Genomic DNA, 20,380 nt, shown 5'->3' on the forward strand with positions numbered 1-20,380 from the left:
GCGTCTTCGTTGCCGCTTGATATGCCGAGGAAGAACGTCTTGGACCGGGGAAAATCGTAATTGCATCGGAACTCCTTGTTCGCGCAACCCTTCCGAATAATTTCGATACATCTCGGCCGGTCGTGCTATCCAGGAAAATGGAAACGGCACGTCCTATTACTTCGGCAACCCGAATCGCATTCCTGTCGCGTTTCACCCTTTCGCTGTGCAGTACTTTCAATTCGCCGGAGGGGAGCATTTTCGCAGCAAGAATACAAGCCGGGAGTGTTAAACCAGATGCTTCGCCCTTTGAAACGAGCCCAGGCACATTGTCCGGCGATCTTCTTTCACGGAGTTACAGTAGCTTGAATATCGACAATGATTCATTCGTAGAGAACGTCACGTTTTACCGCGTCGGTGCACAACTTTTTTAATTCAGCGGGGAGCAGCATTTTTCTAGCAAAAATACAAAACACAGGCATTAAACTGGAGGCTTTACCCTTCGAAACGAGCCCGGGTACACTGTCCCCCGATTTTTTGTCGCGGAGCTACGGCAGCTTGAACATCGACGACGTTTCATCCGAGACGATGTGCCAACAATTTCAACTATCGGCTTGCGGTGTTCGTTTTCCCGGGATAAATGAGAATAGGAGGATCAAAGTGGTGGTTTCGATCGTCCGATTTTCGTCGAGGATGTTGCAGCAGCTTGAACGTGGACCCGAGTCGAGCATTCTGACACATCGTCCGAAAGCGATGGTCGTTCGTAGATGAAACGAGGACGGAGGGTTTCACGCCGAGTGGAAGCTCTGCGGCAGGTGCAACGACTCGGATCTTTTCAGAGACAGCGCGTGGGAAGATAACGAAGACAGCTCGCTGGAGGAAGTCGCGAAGATTCGGCTGCAACTGGAAGACGTAGCGGAGACGAGGGCTAGGAGGCGGAGGCAGCTCGAACGCGAGGATGAGTGCCGCGCCGAGACAAAAGGCCCTCTTCTAGCCGCGGAGAGTTCACGGACAGCTGAATGGTGAATAATATAGCGCGGGTTGGACCCGTTGGAACGTGGTAAAGGGCAAAATACACGCAAGGACCGGTGTGCGTGCGAAAAAAAGGAAGAGAACGAGGCGAAAGCAGCCGTTTGCACCGGAGGGGGTTGAAAACAGTCGGGCGATCAAGAGCAACGGCCAGGAGAACGAGAGGGAGGACACCGGGAGAGAGGAGAGAGGAGAGAGGAGAGGAGAGGAGTGGAGAGGAAGAGGAGAGAAGGGAGAGGGCTCGTTGAAGAGTACCCTAGCCTGTCTGCTATCGAGCAATCCTCGTTGCCATGGGGATAATCTCGAAAGGCCTCCTCGAAGTACGCAAAATCCGGACTTTCCAGCGCCGATTTCCACGGGAACGACGCGGCGCAGCGGCGGCCATTCTTCTGGGACCGGTGCTCCAACCTTCTAGACCCTTGCTCTCCCGTTTTCCTCAGCCTGTGCACTCGCCCCGCATCTTGAAGTCACCGTTACCAGGAAGACTTCGCCGAGAAAACATTGTCTCCCTTGCTTCGAGCTCGCCGGTCTCTTTGGCTGATCGGTTCCTCGGAGATCGGTTCCTCTACCGGCACCTAGAGTGTTTGCAAAGGATCCAGCGACTCTTCGGCAACCGAAAGACTCGGAATATTCGGAAGAATATTTATAATAATAATTGACGCTCAGATTGTCCACAAGAATGGATAATTTTGGAAGAGGAGATACGATTAATCGAGCCTTGCGATTCGTTTTTATAGTTACGAATTTTCAACAACTATACTCGAATAATCGTATCTCCTCTTCCCAAATTGTCAATTTTTCTGCACAATCCGAGCGTCAGTTAGGGAGACATTACTGCATTTCGTCCGTTGTCATGTTTGCAGGAAAATTATCGAAGCTGTTCTTCCTCCCTTTTTCCGAGGCCTAAAATCGTCCGTTGCAAATCACCGAGCCTGAATTTCTAGCGAGATCCGCAATTTCCAGGCGAGCTTTGATCTTTTTTTCTTGGTTGAAGCTGTTGCCGCGATTAGAGTCGGCAAACTCGACGGTGAAAAGATGTCTGGGAGATCTCTAAGGATCGTTCGCTACGATACACAACTATCCCGCCCTCGACGCTTCCGTTCCCGGAGTGGAATCGGTAGCAGACACGTGGTCCTCGACTAACTCGAGCCGAGCCACCCTCGGCTTTTCAGCTTCCTTTGTGGCACTCCTCGGTGTCGAGACGACAGTCTCGAGACAGCCTATCGAGGCCGACCTAAAAATCCTCCTGTATTTACCTTGCCGGTTCAACCCTGACATCCGTCGCGCGGATCAATTCTTCCTCGGGGATGTCGGCTGCGTTCTTCGCGTCAAAGACTCTCGGCCGACGACGCGAGTCAATTACAGGCTGCGCGTTTTAGCTCGTCCCGGGGCATTCTCGATTCTCCATCAAAATCCGGAAGAAGCGAATGTCCGTTTTATTCGTTCGGGTCGCGGTGAAAATCGAGTTCGCAGATGTATCTTCCGGTCTCATCTGCCGCGGAGTTTCCAATCTTAACTAAATTCGAGAATAATCGTCCGGAGAGACCAAGAGGTCCGAGAACACAAAAGGCGACACGGATTCGTGATTCATTCCGGAGCTGCTTGCACGCGCGAGCATTTCTTTCGCGATTCGTTTTTAATTAAAATCTAGCGCGCTGCTTCAACGACGGATCGTAATCGCTTCTACGCGATTAACGTGTCTAATTAACGCTTGGACGGCGAGACTCGGGTGCACATTTAGACCCAGAATATAAATACAGTAAATTTTCCCCAATTTTCCTTCAGCTTGTAAGCAAACGTGAATAATTTAGGAAAAGGAGAAACGTTTGAAACGCCGACGCAATTTTTCCGAGATTCGAAAATCGCGGCCAGCAAAGGGTCGAGAAATTCATCGATTCCCCGAGCTGGAACCCGTTCAAACATAAATTATCGCAGCGTCTCCCGCAAACAGCGAGCCAACGCAAACACGTTTCGCCGGCCAGTTACGAAAAAGCTGATCGGACGATAATTAACGGGCAAAGTAATCGGACATTAATTACCGCGTGCAAACGCGCGCAAACACTGATTTTGCTTATTCGGTGTACAAACACACACACGAAGAGAGAGAGAGAGAGAGAGAGAGAGAGAGAGAAAGAGAGAGCTGCAGCAAGTATTGATTTTCCATGGGGGTTGGGAAAGACGAGTGTATCGCGCGCGGTGCCATTTCTGACGTACACCTTCAACCCCGTTTCTGTTCCATTTTTTACCGGACCACTCGTGAAATTGCTTCCTCCTTTCTTCTAAACTCTCTCGCTCCCTCCTCTCCTCTCATCCGCGTCCCTTTCTCCCGGTTCCGTGTACCGAGAAGACGCGTGTGTGCCTTTACGTCTTTCTCATCCGTCATCCGGCCGCGTTTCTCTCGTATTCGTCCCAGGGTCCTTTGGGAAACGAGAGAGGATGCAAAGGAACAAGCCGGGTGCATTCTTCGCGGCACTGCAGCTCCACGGAGTAATCCAGAATTATGGAAACCCGCGGAAGAATCGTTGCCGCGAGTGCTTCCTCCATGAATTCGCCTCATGGTTTTCATATCCGTCTCCCACGGCTCGAAAAGGCCAAACATTCTGTTCACTTCGTAACGACCCATTCGCGTTTCCTGCTGTCGCTGACAGCCAGACCGTGTGCAGCCATACGCGGGATAATTTTGAACGCCCCGCGTTTACTTCGCGAGCATCTCCGGGCGATGCATCAAAATGCGGAAAACACGGGAACTCGGAAGATCGTCGATTTTCGGCGAGTCGTGGGCGAAAAATCGTCGACGTTCGAAGCGTCGTAACTTCGCGAAAAAAAGAATATCTCAGAACAGTCTACGCGCACTCATTTTACAGAACGAACCCTCCAGTTTCGCGTGCTCTGAATTATTTGATCAAAGTTGCTTCTCTAACAGAAAACAGGGCGGATAAAGTAAAGATATTTCTCTCTTAAAATTCTCCACAGATTTTCCTCGGGTTCCCCTATCATCTCACGCATTTTAAATTCTCCCCAGAGCTTGGACAATATTTTCCGGGATTGAAACCGGCATGAATCGAAAGCGCGAAGCCTGCTCTTTCCAAACGCGTCACAGAAATTGCCCTGCGATCTTTGTCAATTTATTCCACATCAAACTAAAAGTGCTCTACGAGTCGATGCACGAGATTTCTAATTTGCATAAACTATTTCTGGAGATATTACCTGACGGTCTGTCGCGCTAACACTGCCCTACTAGCTGGCTGCAATTGAGATCACTTGTCCTCTTGCTCATTCTCTTGCTCATTCTCGACCTCGCGCTCGGCCTCCGCGACTTCCGAAGGGACTTCCGGTTGCTTCGGCTGGAAGGTGAGATCGAAATCGTCCGGGAATCGTGCCCGATACTCCGTGAAGTCCTCCTGGTGGCAATAGTTGGTGAAGAAGGTCAAATATTGCCACTCCTCGTCGGTCGGCACCGGGGGCGGCGGCGTTGGCTTGGCCCTTTGAGTCGTTGGCTCGGAACGCCACACCATGGGCCGACTCTTTATCGCCGGTGGCTCCATGACACGCTTCAGGGCGTCCAGTAATCGATGCATAAGCTCGAACTGCGAGAGTACCGAGAGAACGATCAATCCTCCCACTTGATTGCAGATCTTAACTGCCTGATAAATAAGAAACTAGTAGCGAGAAGCGCCAGGACTTGTTCGAACTATCGTCGAACTCGGCTCCGATTACGACGTGTCGTGTAAGCTTCCAAAGTGTCCGGAGCTGATCGAATTTATGAGCGTTTGACCGAGGAACAAAAACTCGCAGAAATGTTCAAGGACGCACAGGCTCAGAAATATTAGATCGCATAACGAGTTCGTTCGCGTGCGGTCGACGACGCGATTACAATTTCAGCCTAATCTACTCTGTCTTAAAGTAGACACTTCCAGCTTTCGTTTCAGCTAAGTTGCATAGAAATAGCTCTACGGGAACGCATCTTAAAATTCATCTGAACTTTTCCATTCGAATCTTGCAAACCCCACGATGTCAGAGGTCGATTCCCTTGAATTTTTCAAAATGATCTCGTCGTTCTATTCTATTCTAATCTACCTTGTCTTAAAGTAGACACTTCCAGCTTTCGTTTGAGCCGAGTTTCATAGAAATAGCCCCGCCAGAACGTATCTCAAAATTCGTTCGAACCATCGCTTCGAATTCGCGTAATTTTCTTTGTCTTTTCTTAGGTATCGGAGGTCCGCGAACGGAGAAGATCTCCAGGAGAGGATCGCAACGATCGAGATTCGATGTGCACTGACCTTCCTGGCAGCCTCCTCGGTCTCCCTCATGGCTCTCAGCTCCTGCTTGAACCCTTCCTTCTCGCAGATCTGAACGATTTCCGGCGGCAACGTGTCCAGTTCCAGATTAAGGTCCTCGTGGGTCTTCTCGATCCACTTCATCATGGAGAAACTGTCCAGATTGGCGTCGTTCGGCCCGATGCAGCTCTCGTAGGCGTCCTCGATGAACACTTGAAACCGGAGCACCTCTTCGGAGCACACGGCGTTCCGAAAAGCTCCCTCGAGCAGCGTGTTCGCGAGCATTTTCAAATCCGCGGCCCTTGTCTCTAATTGGAAGATGCTGGCCTGCGGAGAACCGTGCGCGAGCTCTCTCTCGGTGCTTTAAACTTTTGCGATCCACGCGATTCCCGGCATTCCGTGCCCTCCTGAAGCTTCAAACTTCGAGAACGATTCGAATACGTTTCCTCGAGCAGACCTTTTCGTCCACCGAAACCAAATTACTTCTTCCGCTTGTTTCTCTGCCATTTTATTAAGTCGAGTCGTAAATAACTTCCGATGCAGTTACGTAGAATCTGTCGTTCTCATCTGCCACGAATGACCGGGACAAGCGAGTTTTTGCTTTCACTAATTAGGTTAAAAAGGGTTCGATACGAATGAAATAAAAAAACAAAACATAAATAGAAAAAGAACAGAATGAATGTCCGATTAGAAACAGAAGTTAATAACGGAAGTTATTTATTGCTCGATCTAAATAGCTGTTGGCGGATCGTCCAGGAGGCACGGAACGCGTTTGGAAATTTTTCATCGACTAAGAGCAATCGTGTTCGTTTCAGGCATTACCTCGAGCTCGGCGATTGCGCTCTCGAGTTCCTCGACCTTCGCCTTGATCTGCACCTCGGCGGTCTCGATCTGGCTCATCATCTCGCTCATCGGCACCGCCATGGACTCCACGTGGATCAGAGCGTTCAGATTCTGTGTCTCGATCGCTCTAAACACTCGGATCAGATCGAACGGATCCTCGAAGTACATCTCCGTCGGACCTTCCGCCGCGATGTCTTCCTCGAACATTTCTGCGGACCAAGGTAAGCCGAGCTTAGCTTTTCCAGCATTAATCCACCTATAATCGAGTCCGCAATCTGAACAGCTTCGCGGCTCGGTTTACTTAACGCTAAACCTACCGAGAGCACTGAAAGCGATTCGCGCGTGTTGCGTTTTTTAAGAATAACAAAATTAAATTTATTTCGTTGGTCGATCGATTTCACGACAATGTATGCACGAATTAGGAAATCCGTTCGATCATTTCCTACGTAAGAATCTACACAGGGTGTCCCAAAAATGTCTCGCAATTCGGAAATTGGGGAACCAAGCCGCGGATTGCATCTTCGCTGAGGAAAAAGTTACAGTAATGTCTCTCTAATTGACGCCCAGATTGCGCACAAAAATGGACAATTTGAGAAGAGGAGATACGATTATTCGAGCCTTGCGGTTTGTTTTTATAGTTACGAATTGCCCACAATCATAAAAACGAGCCGCAAGGCTCGAATAATCGTATCTCCTCTTCCCAAATTATCCACTTTAGTGGACAATCTGAGCGTCAGTAAGGGAGACATTACTGTACTTCGAACGATCTAAATCGATCGAAACGACCGTCTCGGTATAAGTTCAGCGCTAATTTAATTATCTCTATGTAAGAGCTGCGACGTGTAAGTTCCGCTGTTCAGTTACAGGCGAGAAGAATGTAGGAGCACCTATCAAACAGTCCAGGGAAGGCACTTCGTCGACCATTCTGTAGCGGCCGAATAAATCGTTGTCGGTGACGACGCACTCTCCGGACTCGGTTCGATGGATCCAATCGTGCTCGGTCCGCCAGGTTATCGGCGAGACCTGGAACACGAACCTCTGGCACATCTTCACCATTCTCCAGTTCTCCTCCCACATGTAGACGTCCAATCTGACTTGGCCGTATTGCCTGAAAAGATCGTTTCTGATTCCGGTCAACGTCCGCGACTCTTTCGCTTCCTCCTCGGCTCGCATCAGGACAGCCATGCTGATTTCATGATCCTTGGCCAGGAAGTCCTCGAAGACGCTCACGTATTTGCTGTAGCGACGCTGGATAAGAAAAGGTAAGCGACGTGAGGTGAGATCCGTATGGTTGCTGCCTCGCTGTTTCGCGTTATCGCTAACTTTCGCTGTCGCACGATTTCAGCGTTAAAAGCAGATCCGAAGAGCGCGGAGTAAGATAACCATCGAAAGGACTAGGCCGTTCGACGATTCGCAGTGGAAAGATACCCTTATATTGTCCAGTCTCCTCTGTTCCTCCACGAATTGCTGATCGATGCGGATACAGTCGTCCGTCTCCTGTCCAGCCAGTAGCCGAGCCTTGAAGATCGAGCGAAGATCGTCCACGTACTCGTTCACGGAGAACTTCTCCTTCACCACTCGGTTGGTGAACAGCTTGAAGAAACCTGGATCCACGTCGGTGATGGCCATCGCCTCGTCCAGGTCCTTGTGCTTCTTCGCCTCCAACGCTTCCAGGTCGACGTCAACCTTTTTAATAACACGATCGATGCCAAACCGTTTCAATATCGTAAAGACATCGCGAGCTTGATGCGCTTATCGGAAAGTTTAATCATTTTTTAGCGAGAGTACATAGAGAGGTTCGTCGAAAGTAATTGCGCGCTTGATTGCAGATGGAGAATGGATTCCCGCCAGGACTACTACTTACACGAAGGGTCCGCAGGAATTCTTTGTTCTTCTCGGCGTCCACGGTGACTCCTTTCCTCCGCTCCAAATTCGCGGAGCGCTTTACGGCTTTCCAATATTGAAAATAAGAGAACATAAGGGAACATGGCGGGTAAGCGAAGGGCGTCTGCTCCTTGTTCAAGTTGATCGCTTCTCCCAAGTGCTCGTGGCCCTTGGTGAAATAATACTGAGTCCTGTAGAGAGAGAACACGGTGTACAGTAACTGCAAGAAAGGCTGCAGATCTCGTATCCAGTTAATGTACAACGACATCGAACTTTTGAAGTCACTGTTTCTCTCTCGACAGCTTGAAGAAGCAACTCGGAGACACGCGAGAGTTTGAACAATGTCCTAATCGTATCATTTGTTTCTTTTTCTATGAAGAGCGATCTCCGGGAATGGAGTACCTGAAGAAGTCTGCGGGTCGTTTGCCGGACCTCTTCTGCTTCCGGCGGCCGGTGGTCGGCTTGGAGCACCTCTGCGCGTCGGTCATTTTCCCTCGATTCATCTCGCGCTTTATTCAAGCCCGGCTTTTCACCTGGTCGGTCGTTCACCTGCGAAGCTTTACAAAAAGAGAGAGAGAGAGAGAGAGATAAAAGAGACGCCGCGCGCATTTGATTAAAAGTTTCTGAACTCTCCTGGCCTGCAGAGAGAGCTTAATCTTCCGTCGAGGCAACTGAAAAACCAAGCGGAGCATTCGACCCGTTTGGTACTTTGAATAATGTTAATCGCGCTGCGAGTGCCACTCGACCAGGTGATTAATGAGCTAACTTTCAACCTGATCAACTATTTTATCCGCTGAGTGCATCGTTTAATAACTATCTAATGTATTTTCAACGCATTCGGAGTCTAAATAGTTGACTACCGAAAGCTGATCATTTTTAAGTAATTGAAGACTATGTTAATTTTCACCCTGAACTTATACCACGTATTACGAATGTATAATTGTAAAATGAAAAATCGAAAACCGATCACGCGACCGATACTGGAAACTGTGGCGTTCCATAAGTTTAGTATGTAATGATCGAAAGTATGTATAACATTGTAAACGAGTGATTTGTAATCGACCGATCGGTAGAACGTTTAATGTGTCGTTGTCGGAATGGCATAGAAAGGCTCAAATGAATCTGATTTTCGAACGAGTACCTCAATGAATCGGTCGATTCTCAAAGGGCTCGGGTTTTCCACGCCCCAAGCGACAGAATGTTTCCCTGTCGAAAAAGCTACTTACCTATCGAGACAAAGGCTCCCGGATTCTCTTCTGTTCGCTGTCTCTTTCTCTCTCTCTCTCTCTCCCTCTCGCCCTCTCTTTCTCCCTCTGCCTCTCTACAGATTCACCGGAGCGTTCGAAAATAAAAGAGAAAACGAAAAAGTAAGAGGGAAAAAGTTCGATAACCTCCGCAAACCACTACCCTCTTTAGGCGGCTGCCACCGCTGATAGCGCGCTGACGTTTCGTGGATCAGCGGTTGTCAAGTGGGATTGTTTGGCATGCGCGTTTTATTTCCGAGAGCATTTTGCCTCTCACCCCTCTGGATAGATCATTCACTGTCAATTATCGACTGCCACGGGAGTGAAGACTTTTAATTCACGTTAAAGTGGAACATTGTATCTCGCAATACATTAACCAAACGGTAAACGAACAATTGTTTTGAAATTGAATTTCGAGTCTTTTGAATACATATTGTTAATTATTTACACAGGCTACATGTATGTATTAATTTTAGAAATCCATAAAACCTTTGTGTCCGTCACGTACATATCATGTAAAGCATATTTTGTAATATTTTTTATCTGACAAATATGATACATTTATTACATAGAATATTTTGTTATTTCTTTAAAAATGTTCCCTCTCACTCCCATGATTCCAGCATAACTTTGTCTATTATACAAAATATTTTATAATATATTTAAAGACGTCCATTTGATGTGATAGTAACGACAAGGACAGCACAGATCTCACACGTGATTTATTTATGAATATCCGACTTTATACACTATTAAACAATTGTTAATAAATTTTGCAAGCTGGGACCCGGAATAACCTAAGCAACTAAACATCATACTACAAATAATTAGTTTCTTGATTTTATAGACATCATTCATAATAATTTACGATTAAAGAAACAAGAATGAACTTCTAACAACGTTTCAATAACAAATTCAAACAGATTTCATTTTAATTCAAAATTATTAACGATTTTTGCAAAGACTTAATCGTTTAATCAGGCCTGGGCGAGACACGGCTGGTGAGCCAAATGTGGCATAAAGTAGTAGTAGTGGAGCTTGTTACTAGCGGGCGAAATGACTTGTCTATGTCCATAATGCGTTAGACAAGGAAAGCTGATTGTGCAACAAGAATGGAAAGAGCGGCCGGTGGCGCCATCTACGGTGGCGGGTCTGTGAACTAACTTTCCCTATCTCCACCGTGTGTAAGACAAGGACAGAGATAGTGTGCGACAAGGAGAATAAATGTCCCGGTTGTGCCACCAACTTTTTAGACGGACTTCGAATTCCCTGGTAAGTGGTAGGAACACATGATATAGATGGAGGTATCCGACAAGGACAAACTTATGCGTTTTACGGAGCGAGAAGAGGACAGACAGTGAGACTCTCTCTCGATGTATCAATTCGAGGGAAGATTCGTTAATAACTCAATTACCAGGAATAATTTATAAACATTTGCGATCGAAGCATGTAGAATGGACCTTCAGCTACTTTCACATATAGTTTTTGATCAGATTTTATGCGTTATTAGAGAGTTATTAATTAATTTTGACAAGCAGTATCCCCGCGTAACCTCAAAAAATTAAATATCGTTCTACAAATAATTATTTTCCTGACTTTGCAGACATCATTTGTGATTATTTATAATCGAAGAATGTAGAATGGACTTCTAGCAACACACCAATCACAAATTTAATCATATTTGGTTCATAATTAATAAGTTATTAACCATTTTTGCGCGGGAGTATTCTCCAATCCTATTGCCGTAACGGTGCAGACAAGGACAGGTAGATGGCGCAACAAGGATGGCAATAGTCTCAACGTGCCAATAACTTTGTTTCCTACGGCTCCTGATACTATTCTACCAGAACTCCCAAAAATTGTTAATAACTCATTAATTATGCGTCGAATCTTTACAAAATTATAACAGGAATTTAGCTGAGACTTCACTCTAGATTCTTTGGATACAAAGATGCATAAATTGTGTTTGTAAATCGGCAAAATTAATTATTCTCGGAGGCAATGTCAAATTATTTGAATTTACATCGTAACGGTTATTTTGAAAAATGTTAATAAATTGCTAACGACTAACAAATTGTGATCCAAAACGTATGGTGAAAGTCACTGGAGGTTTACTCTAGATTCTCCAATCACAAATGTGTATAAATTGTTATGCCAAAGAGAGTTATTAATAAATTTTGGAAGCAGTATTCCGACGTAACCTTAAAAAGTTAAATGCGTTGTCTGGAAACAATTTCTTAATTAGTTTTGCATCCATAATTTATGCATCTTTGTATCCAAAGAATCTAGAGTGAAGTCTCAGCTAAATTCCTGTTATAATTTTGTAAAGATTCGACGCATAATTAATGAGTTATTAACAATTTTTGGGAGTTCTGGTAGAATAGTATCAGGAGCCGTAGGAAACAAAGTTATTGGCACGTTGAGACTATTGCCATCCTTGTTGCGCCATCTACCTGTCCTTGTCTGCACCGTTACGGCAATAGGATTGGAGAATACTCCCGCGCAAAAATGGTTAATAACTTATTAATTATGAACCAAATATGATTAAATTTGTGATTGGTGTGTTGCTAGAAGTCCATTCTACATTCTTCGATTATAAATAATCACAAATGATGTCTGCAAAGTCAGGAAAATAATTATTTGTAGAACGATATTTAATTTTTTGAGGTTACGCGGGGATACTGCTTGTCAAAATTAATTAATAACTCTCTAATAACGCATAAAATCTGATCAAAAACTATATGTGAAAGTAGCTGAAGGTCCATTCTACATGCTTCGATCGCAAATGTTTATAAATTATTCCTGGTAATTGAGTTATTAACGAATCTTCCCTCGAATTGATACATCGAGAGAGAGTCTCACTGTCTGTCCTCTTCTCGCTCCGTAAAACGCATAAGTTTGTCCTTGTCGGATACCTCCATCTATATCATGTGTTCCTACCACTTACCAGGGAATTCGAAGTCCGTCTAAAAAGTTGGTGGCACAACCGGGACATTTATTCTCCTTGTCGCACACTATCTCTGTCCTTGTCTTACACACGGTGGAGATAGGGAAAGTTAGTTCACAGACCCGCCACCGTAGATGGCGCCACCGGCCGCTCTTTCCATTCTTGTTGCACAATCAGCTTTCCTTGTCTAACGCATTATAGAGATAGGCGATATTATCTCGCATTCTCGTCACGGTATATACTACGTCATAGGCTTGAAAGTATTATTCAGGCGCTTTTTGGAGGTTCGAAAATTTTATTCACTGTCTTATCATTCTTTTTATCTATTGGGCAATTAAGACATACATGTTTATGAGAAATATTTGAAAATTTTACGAAAATTTTACAAACTTGTAAGTAGTACGAGTCAATGAAAACGTGGAAACAATTTTTGCAATATTCTGTAAGCTTTCTAAATTTGATGAAAAATTGTAGTTTTCTAAATTACAAGGTGGAAACATAGAACGCATAAAATGTTGTAGCAAATGATCTTTATTTATCACCAAATAAAATACAACATTGCAATACTAAAACTATACATAAAAGGAAGGAAAAAGAAATATACAAATTTTTCTATTATTTTAAGAGTTGTAAAATGGTCTAGGCTTAAACGTTGACAGGATATAAGAAATGGGTAAGGCGATGAGTAAGAATGGACTAGGAATGGTAAAGAGTTAGAAATAAAGTTAGAAGAAAGTAATGGTATAGATATGAATCATGCCTTGGCAACTGATTGCTAACAAGCGACGAGCTGCCGAGGCTGGAACCGCTACACCATGTTCCGATCAGCCGGCCGGCCGGCAATAACGGAAACGAGTAAGTATTTGCGACGCTATCCGTAGAAAAATACTAAAACTGTTAGCCAAGTGTACCGATTTACATATTAATAATGGTAAGACTGTATATTAATCTACCACCTTGTCTTTTGAACAAAGTCTACTGTATCCAATTCTATGTATAGTTCTGAAGACTAGACATAAATACATTTTCACAGTGTCTCTGCTCGATTAAAAACTTCTCTAAGACTTACTAACAATAGAGACCACATACATCAGTGCTTTATCCATAACTAATAGTGTACCCCATAGAGACCATCAAAGTCTCTTTGATAGCAGGATGCAATTGCCGCTCTATAAACCTAGTAAGGGCCTGGCTAGCGCCTCTGAGGAACACGTCCTCCATTTCCCTAGCTACGTGTTCCTTAGACTGCCAACCCCTGCCATCATTTTCTAATTCAAGAGGAAATATATTATCTAAGTGATCATCAGGATATAATTGTCTCGTCTCTTTCGGATCCTCGCTGTTTTGATAACTATTCTCTCTTTTAAAATTATTTTTAGGCTCGCTATCGTTCAAAATCCGTAAGAAACTCTCTGTTTTGTTCTCCAAGTTGTTCCGATGATCGGTACAATTGTTGGTTTCGTTCGTTCTCAATCTCCTACTGGACAACGCTCTTGCGAAATCCTGCGGCGTGATTGTCTCCATGGATCTAGAGATCTTCTTGTTGTGATCGCCGGCTTCCTGACCAGTTTCGACAGATCCTGGAAAGTGGTCAACGCTCGAGGTGCCTTCGAGGACGTTGGATTCGGACATGGACCTCCTGTCGCGGGACAACGACTTGGTCAGCCACACATTCTTCCGCCAGATGCCCAATTTTGAAACCGGTGAACTCAGGAAACGAGAATGACGAGTCTCGTTCGGTATAATGACATCCACCTCTTTCGACACGCCTATTAACTGGCGGGGTTCCGCTGCCTCGTAGTCGTCGTTTTGCGTTACAGGCAACATGGTGTACTGTAAAAGACATTAATATTATCAGATGTTGATGTTAATTTACGGATTCTATAGAAGCTCCCATGCTTACCTCGTCTCGAGGTGGATTGTAAAACGGTGGCCATTTATCTTGTCTCTTGATCTGCTTGTCCAAACGCTTGGTATGGCAGCCATAGGCGTAAATAGAGGCGAATCTTGGCTCCAGAAAACTAGACTCGGTTCGGATTCTCATCTGTCCTCTGCCTCTAGCAATTGGACTGGTTAAAAAGTCGATTCCCGCGCGTCTTAAACGCAGACTCATCCTGCAAGACTCGGCTGGAATCGGCGGCTGCTGATCTCTAGGCATCAGCGATACCAAACCGGAAACAGACAGGTCATTGAACATCACGCGGGTCTGCAGGGAATTGTTGTTCGGCTCGTAGACGCATTTCTCCACCCTGGCCCATGGGGATCCGGTGTCCCTGGCTCCTTGCGGCAGCTGGAAGTCGAGAAATCAATTAATCTGACGATCTTTCCGAGGTTGACACGTTTATTAAACAAATCGTTTAGATTTTCGCTAAATTTCATGGTTGTCGAGGAAACGTGAACACTCTCTCGCTTCTTTTCGATCGACTACACATTGTTTCAAGTATGCGAATGAATTACTGTGTCGGACCAAGTGGGATACACGTTCTAAATCACACCCCCGTCTAGGAGACTTTAATGCGATTTACGCAATAAATATTACTTTAACAGCAATCCGGGAGACTGACATCTCAAGTGGTGCAGAACGAAGTTCTTGCTGATAAGACGTGCCCGTTTCCTCCTCCTCTAGTCTGTTTCTTCTGCTGGAATCTCTATGGAGCGCATCCAAGGCACGTTCCAGCCTTCCACCGCAGGCCTCCCAGTTAGCGATGCTTGTGCGAGCGAGCCTGATCGACGATAACACCAGCAACAACGGTGCGGATAGCTTGAGTGCCAACATCACCTGCGAACATGACAAATGTATCAGCGAGGATAACTCTATAGAACTTGAAGAGACCATAAAAAAACAGGGAACCGCTGATCAACCGCTTAAAATTCGATTAAGAAAACGATTACAGCGTGCGTTATACGTGCTTATTAACTCGCAGAAAATAGAGGAGACGCATCCAATAGATGCCATCTAAGCGGCCGGTGCCATTAAAATACCTCCACGGGCATATCCTGTAGAAACTCAGTGAATTCGAGCCGCTGAAACAGAGCATGAATGCGTCTTCCTTCCGTCTGTTTCAGCGACAATCGGGTGAAAACCAGGAAGCATAATTCGACCGGCGCTTGTTCAACGCGAACTGCCTCTATTGTATACCGCTCGATTGTTATTAATTCTATACTGTTCCTATCGTCGCGATTCTCACCGATTTTAGGAACAGAGAATATTTATCTCGTAGCATCGATCGTGAGATTTTCGCTTCCAACAACTAATTTTCCTAGTTCAACTTTTCGTTATTTTCGAACGCTTCGATCTTTTATAGTACTGTTCTAATCGTTTTTACAAGTTATATTTCTTCAACAAGGTTAAATGCTTAATTAATTTTCGCAATGCAAGGGCTGTTCTCTACATACTATCGCCCATTTTATATTGTATGTAGTGCGTACACAGTCGTGGAAAACAATGCGCAATTTCGTAGAGATGCAACGTGCGAAAGAGTTTCCCAATTTCCTAATTGGCCGATATTGAAACACAACGGCTGCATACGCTTACAAGCGTGCCACAGAGTAGGTGCAACAACAAAGCAACGCAATACTTTTTACGACTCCAGATACGAAATCTCATCATTGTTTTCCGAGGAGTGAATGAATCTCGGCGAATAAGGCCAGCGTTCCACTTATTTTTGTATGCTAATACAGCAAGAGGAGAACAACTTCGGTGTGTCCATATTACGTTTGCAAATGATTTTCACGCTTCGATAACCGACACGCAAGATTTTGCAACTTTTTCGCGTGAAACAACGTTGTTTCCGTTCCGCTTCAAAACTTTTTCCAACAGATGCAATCGTCGAGAAGCGTTTCTTCCCCCTTTTCTAGCGGTGCACCATTGTAATCGTTAAACCGATTAATCACTTAGGAAGAAACCTCGACGGAGCGAGGATCGATCCGAGGATCTACCGATTAGCAGGCAAAGCTCTCGGCTAGAAGATTTATGGAGCAATTAATTCGATCGTTATCTATGTAACAAGTGGAAAGGTGGAACTTTTTACTAATTAACAAGCCCCCTGTTATTAATTTTTCTCCGTTTACTCCAGTTTCATTCAAATGCTTTTAATCCAGATGGCCAAAGTCCTCGCATCAAAATCGATCCAATATTCTTAATATCCGTAAGTTTACCTTAAAGTGAGAAACCGTTTTGTAAAATGAACAGAAAGAAATCATTGAACGAATAAATACTCAAAACACCAAACCGGTCGGAACGTATAATCTCGGAATCAGTATCTTTCAATTATTGAAATTATGAAGATGCTTCTAGAAGGAACTACTAAAATATTTGATAAAACTTTTACTGGTCGGTAGAGTTTCAGCGTTAATATATAGCGTATAATAATAATGAATAATAGCGAATTTCTTCGTATCAGCAACATCCGCGAAGAATTTTTTCTCGACTTTTCAGCGAGTACAAAAACGAAGATTCGAGTCAATTACATAGACGCAGCAGCAAAAGGAAAGCGTTTCGGTGATAATCAGCGGGCGTGAAAGGCGAGTCGTGAAAGTGAGAGAGAGATTGATTGGATTTTCGGTACTCACTGGTGACTCGATCGCGCGATCAATCGACCAGAGCAGGTGGTAAATAGAGTCTCGGTGTTTCTCCGTGAGACGAGAACAGTGCTGATCCTCAGCTTGCGCCTTCGGGGTAAGGCAGATCGAATAACAATGAAAGTGGCTGGATACGCGCCGCGGCTCCTACTCCTGAAGTCTTCCTTTCCTTGTTCTTCCGGCGGCGCGTAGATCACGCTCGAAAGCCGCGAGCTTGATCGTAGCATCGCGTGAGATCGCCGTCGTGAATTATCTCTTTCGTAATTTACAAATCAACTGGTAACCGCGATGCACTATCGCCTGCAAACGGATCGAAACTATTAATAATTATCGGAACGCGATCTCGTCTCTTAATAACATTTTCATATCGTTGAAACTGTGTAGGATAAGATAAGAATCTAATCATAAACAGGAACTATATAAGTATGAATAGTTATCCCAGACTCTTTGCCCCAATGGTATCTCTACAGTTTCATATTTACATAAATTAAAACATATTATAGTCAGAAGTAGTAAATGTAACTACCCACACGTTACTAGACACACAGATATACGATCTTAATTCTCACTTACCTAATATGTAATAATGTCTGTTTCGTAAAACGATTATGTAGACTTTTCCAAATACAATGACATATTTTTCAATATTATTGCAGACATTTAAACAATGCATAAATTAGGAAGTACTCGTACGTTTTGTAGATGTCTGATAAAAAAGAAGATACAGAGATCTGGTCAAATATGTAAATGACCCGTCGCCTATGACGGCCCGATCGTGACTGAGAAAGTCATTAATCATGAGGTTACACAATGTCATTGTGGTATATGTTTCTGGAACAGAACAGGTGAGAGCAATAGAATGTGCTGTTCGAGCGCACCGAACGGAACAGATTTTGTTTATTGTTATCGTTACGAGAGTTTGTAAATGTGAATACATAATTGATCATGTGCGACTAAAATTACCTGGAAACGGAAATATGCAACGGAAATGCACTGAAAACATTACGATGTTAGCAATTCGAATAAGAAGCTCGGTTTTTAAATAAAAATGACAAAACTTTTTGCGTCTGTTCAACTTCGTATTAGAGCAAAATGTAACCACAATGGCGACAAATTTGGGTACACGGCGAGTTTCTGATTGGTTCATTTGGTACCTGTAAACAGAAGCGAATATGTTTAAAGTGATTCTAAGAATGACCTCTTGAAGAATAATTGATTGTTATAACCGCAGTAACTTACTAACCATCAACCATAGAATAAATTTGCTTCATGTGTTCTTTCAAATTTGATCATTCGTCACATCGTTATCGTTAATTTTGAAGTTTTATTTTTACGAAGGGAGAAATTAGTGTTGTATACGCCCCTAAAAAACGTCACGTGGTGTGTAATTTGCTCCATCTCGATTCCTCGTGTATTCACTTTGCGTCGATAGTCGAAATCGACGTGACAAGATAAACCACACGATACTAAATCGACACAGTCTAGAACAGTCGATTGTCCTCCTGTTCCATGTTTGAGAATCAAAATAAAAATAATGCAGAAATTTCTTTGTTGCGAATGTCACACGGTGAATTGCGAGCTAACTATGATTGTTCGTTAAATATAGTGCGTACATGTGAACAAGTATAAATTCATCGTGATTTGGATGCATCTGTTTCGCAAACATATATATGAGAGACGTGCGTGCAGTCTTTAGGTTATGTACATAAGATGTTTTCCCCTAGAAGGAACTTTTGTTTATTTATCATAGTTTTAGGTGATTTGCCAATATCTTTTCTCTATGTTCTCGCTAATAAATAGACTGCGGATATTTATGCAAAACGAATAAGTTTCCAAACTTTCCTTTATCAACATTAGTACATGCCTTCGTTAACCTGTAAACTGGATGTTTTTTCGGCCATCGAAAGATCGAAAACGATGACTCAGTGATTAATATAATCTAATTTACGCTACTTATTTATGTTACGGGTATTAGAATAGAATTAGATCGATGACTTTACTGCGAATAAATGTGAAAATAAAAAATAATTGGTTAACAGGTTAAGGTCTTTATATTCATGTATTATGTATACTCGTATTTGCTGAAACTTCATAAAATCTGCAGTCTACCGAGAGGAAATGACTGCTAATTTTCTTTCAATTATTTAGTTCAAACATTAGTTGTCCTTGGACAAATCGACAAGGAAGAGATAACGCAGACAATTCCTTTTAAAAGCCCGGATAAGAAATTGGAGTCTGATATAGAACCTACAGAGCCTATAAAGTCGAATCAAGAAACTAAATCGGATACAGATCCTGTGATAACTTCTCTGGACGCTACAGAAATAAAAACTGAGGACTTAAACAAGACCATTGAAGCAAATGTAACATTAAACAATTCTACCTCTAATGTGACTAAAGTGAATTGTTTAACAGATACAGTCTATGGACCAGTAGAAGTAAGATTCTGAACTACTGAAACATCTCTTCTATATCGGTTTTACAAAAATGATTTATATTTTACTCGTTATTACAGATTGCCAATGCAACTAGTTTAATGAAATTATTGATCTTAGAACCTGGACCAACAAACAGAAGTAGGAATGACAAAGAAAATAGACCCTGGTATCAGGTGCCAGGAACATGTATAATAGTATTATTTTATGCAAGATGGTGTGTATTTAGTAGCCATGCTGCACCGCATTTCAATGCATTGCCACGTTCCTTTCCACACATCAAAGCAGTGGCAATTGATGCTATAAAATACCAAATGTAATATTCTATAACTTATTACCATTAGGAACAGTGCCCCATAGAAGAAAATTAAATATAATTAATATATTGTTTATTTATATTTACAGCTTCAATGCTCAGTATGGAATTGTTGGTGTTCCCACCTTGATGCTGATTCACAATGGGAAACCCGTTGCGAAGTTTGACGACAATGTCTACACATTAGAATCTTTCTCAAGATTTATAACTTACCTAACTAATCTACAACCGAATGGTTCATTGTACGTTACGTCATTGGACTTTGCTGGACCAGTTTCCAGTACACCTTCGAACGAAACAGATTACTGTTTAGTCCTCTCGTGGGTCTTCATTGCCGCCTGCGCTCTCTATTTCACATTGCAAAGTAGATGGTGGCAACAGTTTGTTGAATTAGTTCAGAACACGTGGCGTGAAAGCAACGCGCAACACGAACATGCTGACTAAAGTATCAAAGAGAGACTACTTTTTGTCCCGTGTACAAAACATTATGTAAAATGTGAACTTGCGGTATTAAAAGTTTATTAAAATACGTGATAATATTTGTGGTAATTGTTAATTAAGACAATGTAAATATATCATAACAAATACGAGGAATAAACGTTGCTTTGAGAACAGATTCGCATTTTTTTTACTATATCTCAGCCTATGTCGAACGCATACATATAGGTAATTGCGGTATACAATTTCTATAATCAAATTGCAAATGATTAAAGATACCACTACGGGAAGTTTCGCAATCCCGAGAATCATTTAAACGGAACCCGAAAACATCGCGCGCCTTTTATCAATTGATCAACTAATTCACTTTTGATTACCATTAACAAAATTAGATATTCTTGATATTA

The 20,380-nt window shown here is 43.3% G+C and overlaps 3 protein-coding genes and 1 long non-coding RNA gene across 4 annotated transcripts; 2 read left to right on the top strand and 2 right to left on the bottom strand.

The window, feature by feature from the left end:
- Nucleotides 1-4,178: 4,178 nt before the first annotated feature.
- On the bottom strand, nt 4,179-8,381 carry LOC117226240 (cilia- and flagella-associated protein 100). Its single transcript, XM_033480372.2, has 6 exons — nt 7,993-8,381; nt 7,557-7,814; nt 7,016-7,376; nt 6,108-6,337; nt 5,289-5,612; nt 4,179-4,595 (listed from the first exon to the last, which is right to left on the bottom strand). Exons 1-6 carry the CDS (start codon nt 8,278-8,280, stop codon nt 4,266-4,268), a joined length of 1,791 nt encoding a protein of 596 aa, XP_033336263.2. The 5' UTR covers nt 8,281-8,381; the 3' UTR covers nt 4,179-4,265.
- On the top strand, nt 5,503-9,830 carry LOC143260277 (uncharacterized). Its single transcript, XR_013034414.1, has 6 exons — nt 5,503-5,643; nt 6,101-6,349; nt 6,989-7,390; nt 7,474-7,802; nt 7,958-8,121; nt 8,392-9,830. It is a non-coding gene; the product is annotated as an uncharacterized LOC143260277 (long non-coding RNA).
- Nucleotides 9,831-12,716: 2,886 nt separating this feature from the next.
- Nucleotides 12,717-17,577, bottom strand: LOC117226155 (uncharacterized). Its single transcript, XM_033480217.2, has 5 exons — nt 17,358-17,577; nt 16,776-17,084; nt 14,743-14,982; nt 14,107-14,493; nt 12,717-14,036 (listed from the first exon to the last, which is right to left on the bottom strand). The coding sequence occupies exons 3-5, from the start codon at nt 14,977-14,979 to the stop codon at nt 13,302-13,304; spliced, it is 1,359 nt and encodes a 452-aa protein (XP_033336108.2). The 5' UTR covers nt 14,980-14,982; nt 16,776-17,084; nt 17,358-17,577; the 3' UTR covers nt 12,717-13,301.
- A 692-nt stretch (nt 17,578-18,269) lies between these two features.
- bug (thioredoxin domain-containing protein bug) lies at nt 18,270-20,149 on the top strand. Its single transcript, XM_033480218.2, has 4 exons — nt 18,270-18,540; nt 18,933-19,222; nt 19,300-19,535; nt 19,625-20,149. The coding sequence occupies exons 1-4, from the start codon at nt 18,495-18,497 to the stop codon at nt 19,977-19,979; spliced, it is 927 nt and encodes a 308-aa protein (XP_033336109.1). The 5' UTR covers nt 18,270-18,494; the 3' UTR covers nt 19,980-20,149.
- Nucleotides 20,150-20,380: the final 231 nt, after the last annotated feature.

The sequence above is a fragment of the Megalopta genalis genome, chromosome 11 (assembly GCF_051020955.1).
Source record: "Megalopta genalis isolate 19385.01 chromosome 11, iyMegGena1_principal, whole genome shotgun sequence".
NCBI lineage: Eukaryota > Metazoa > Arthropoda > Insecta > Hymenoptera > Halictidae > Megalopta > Megalopta genalis.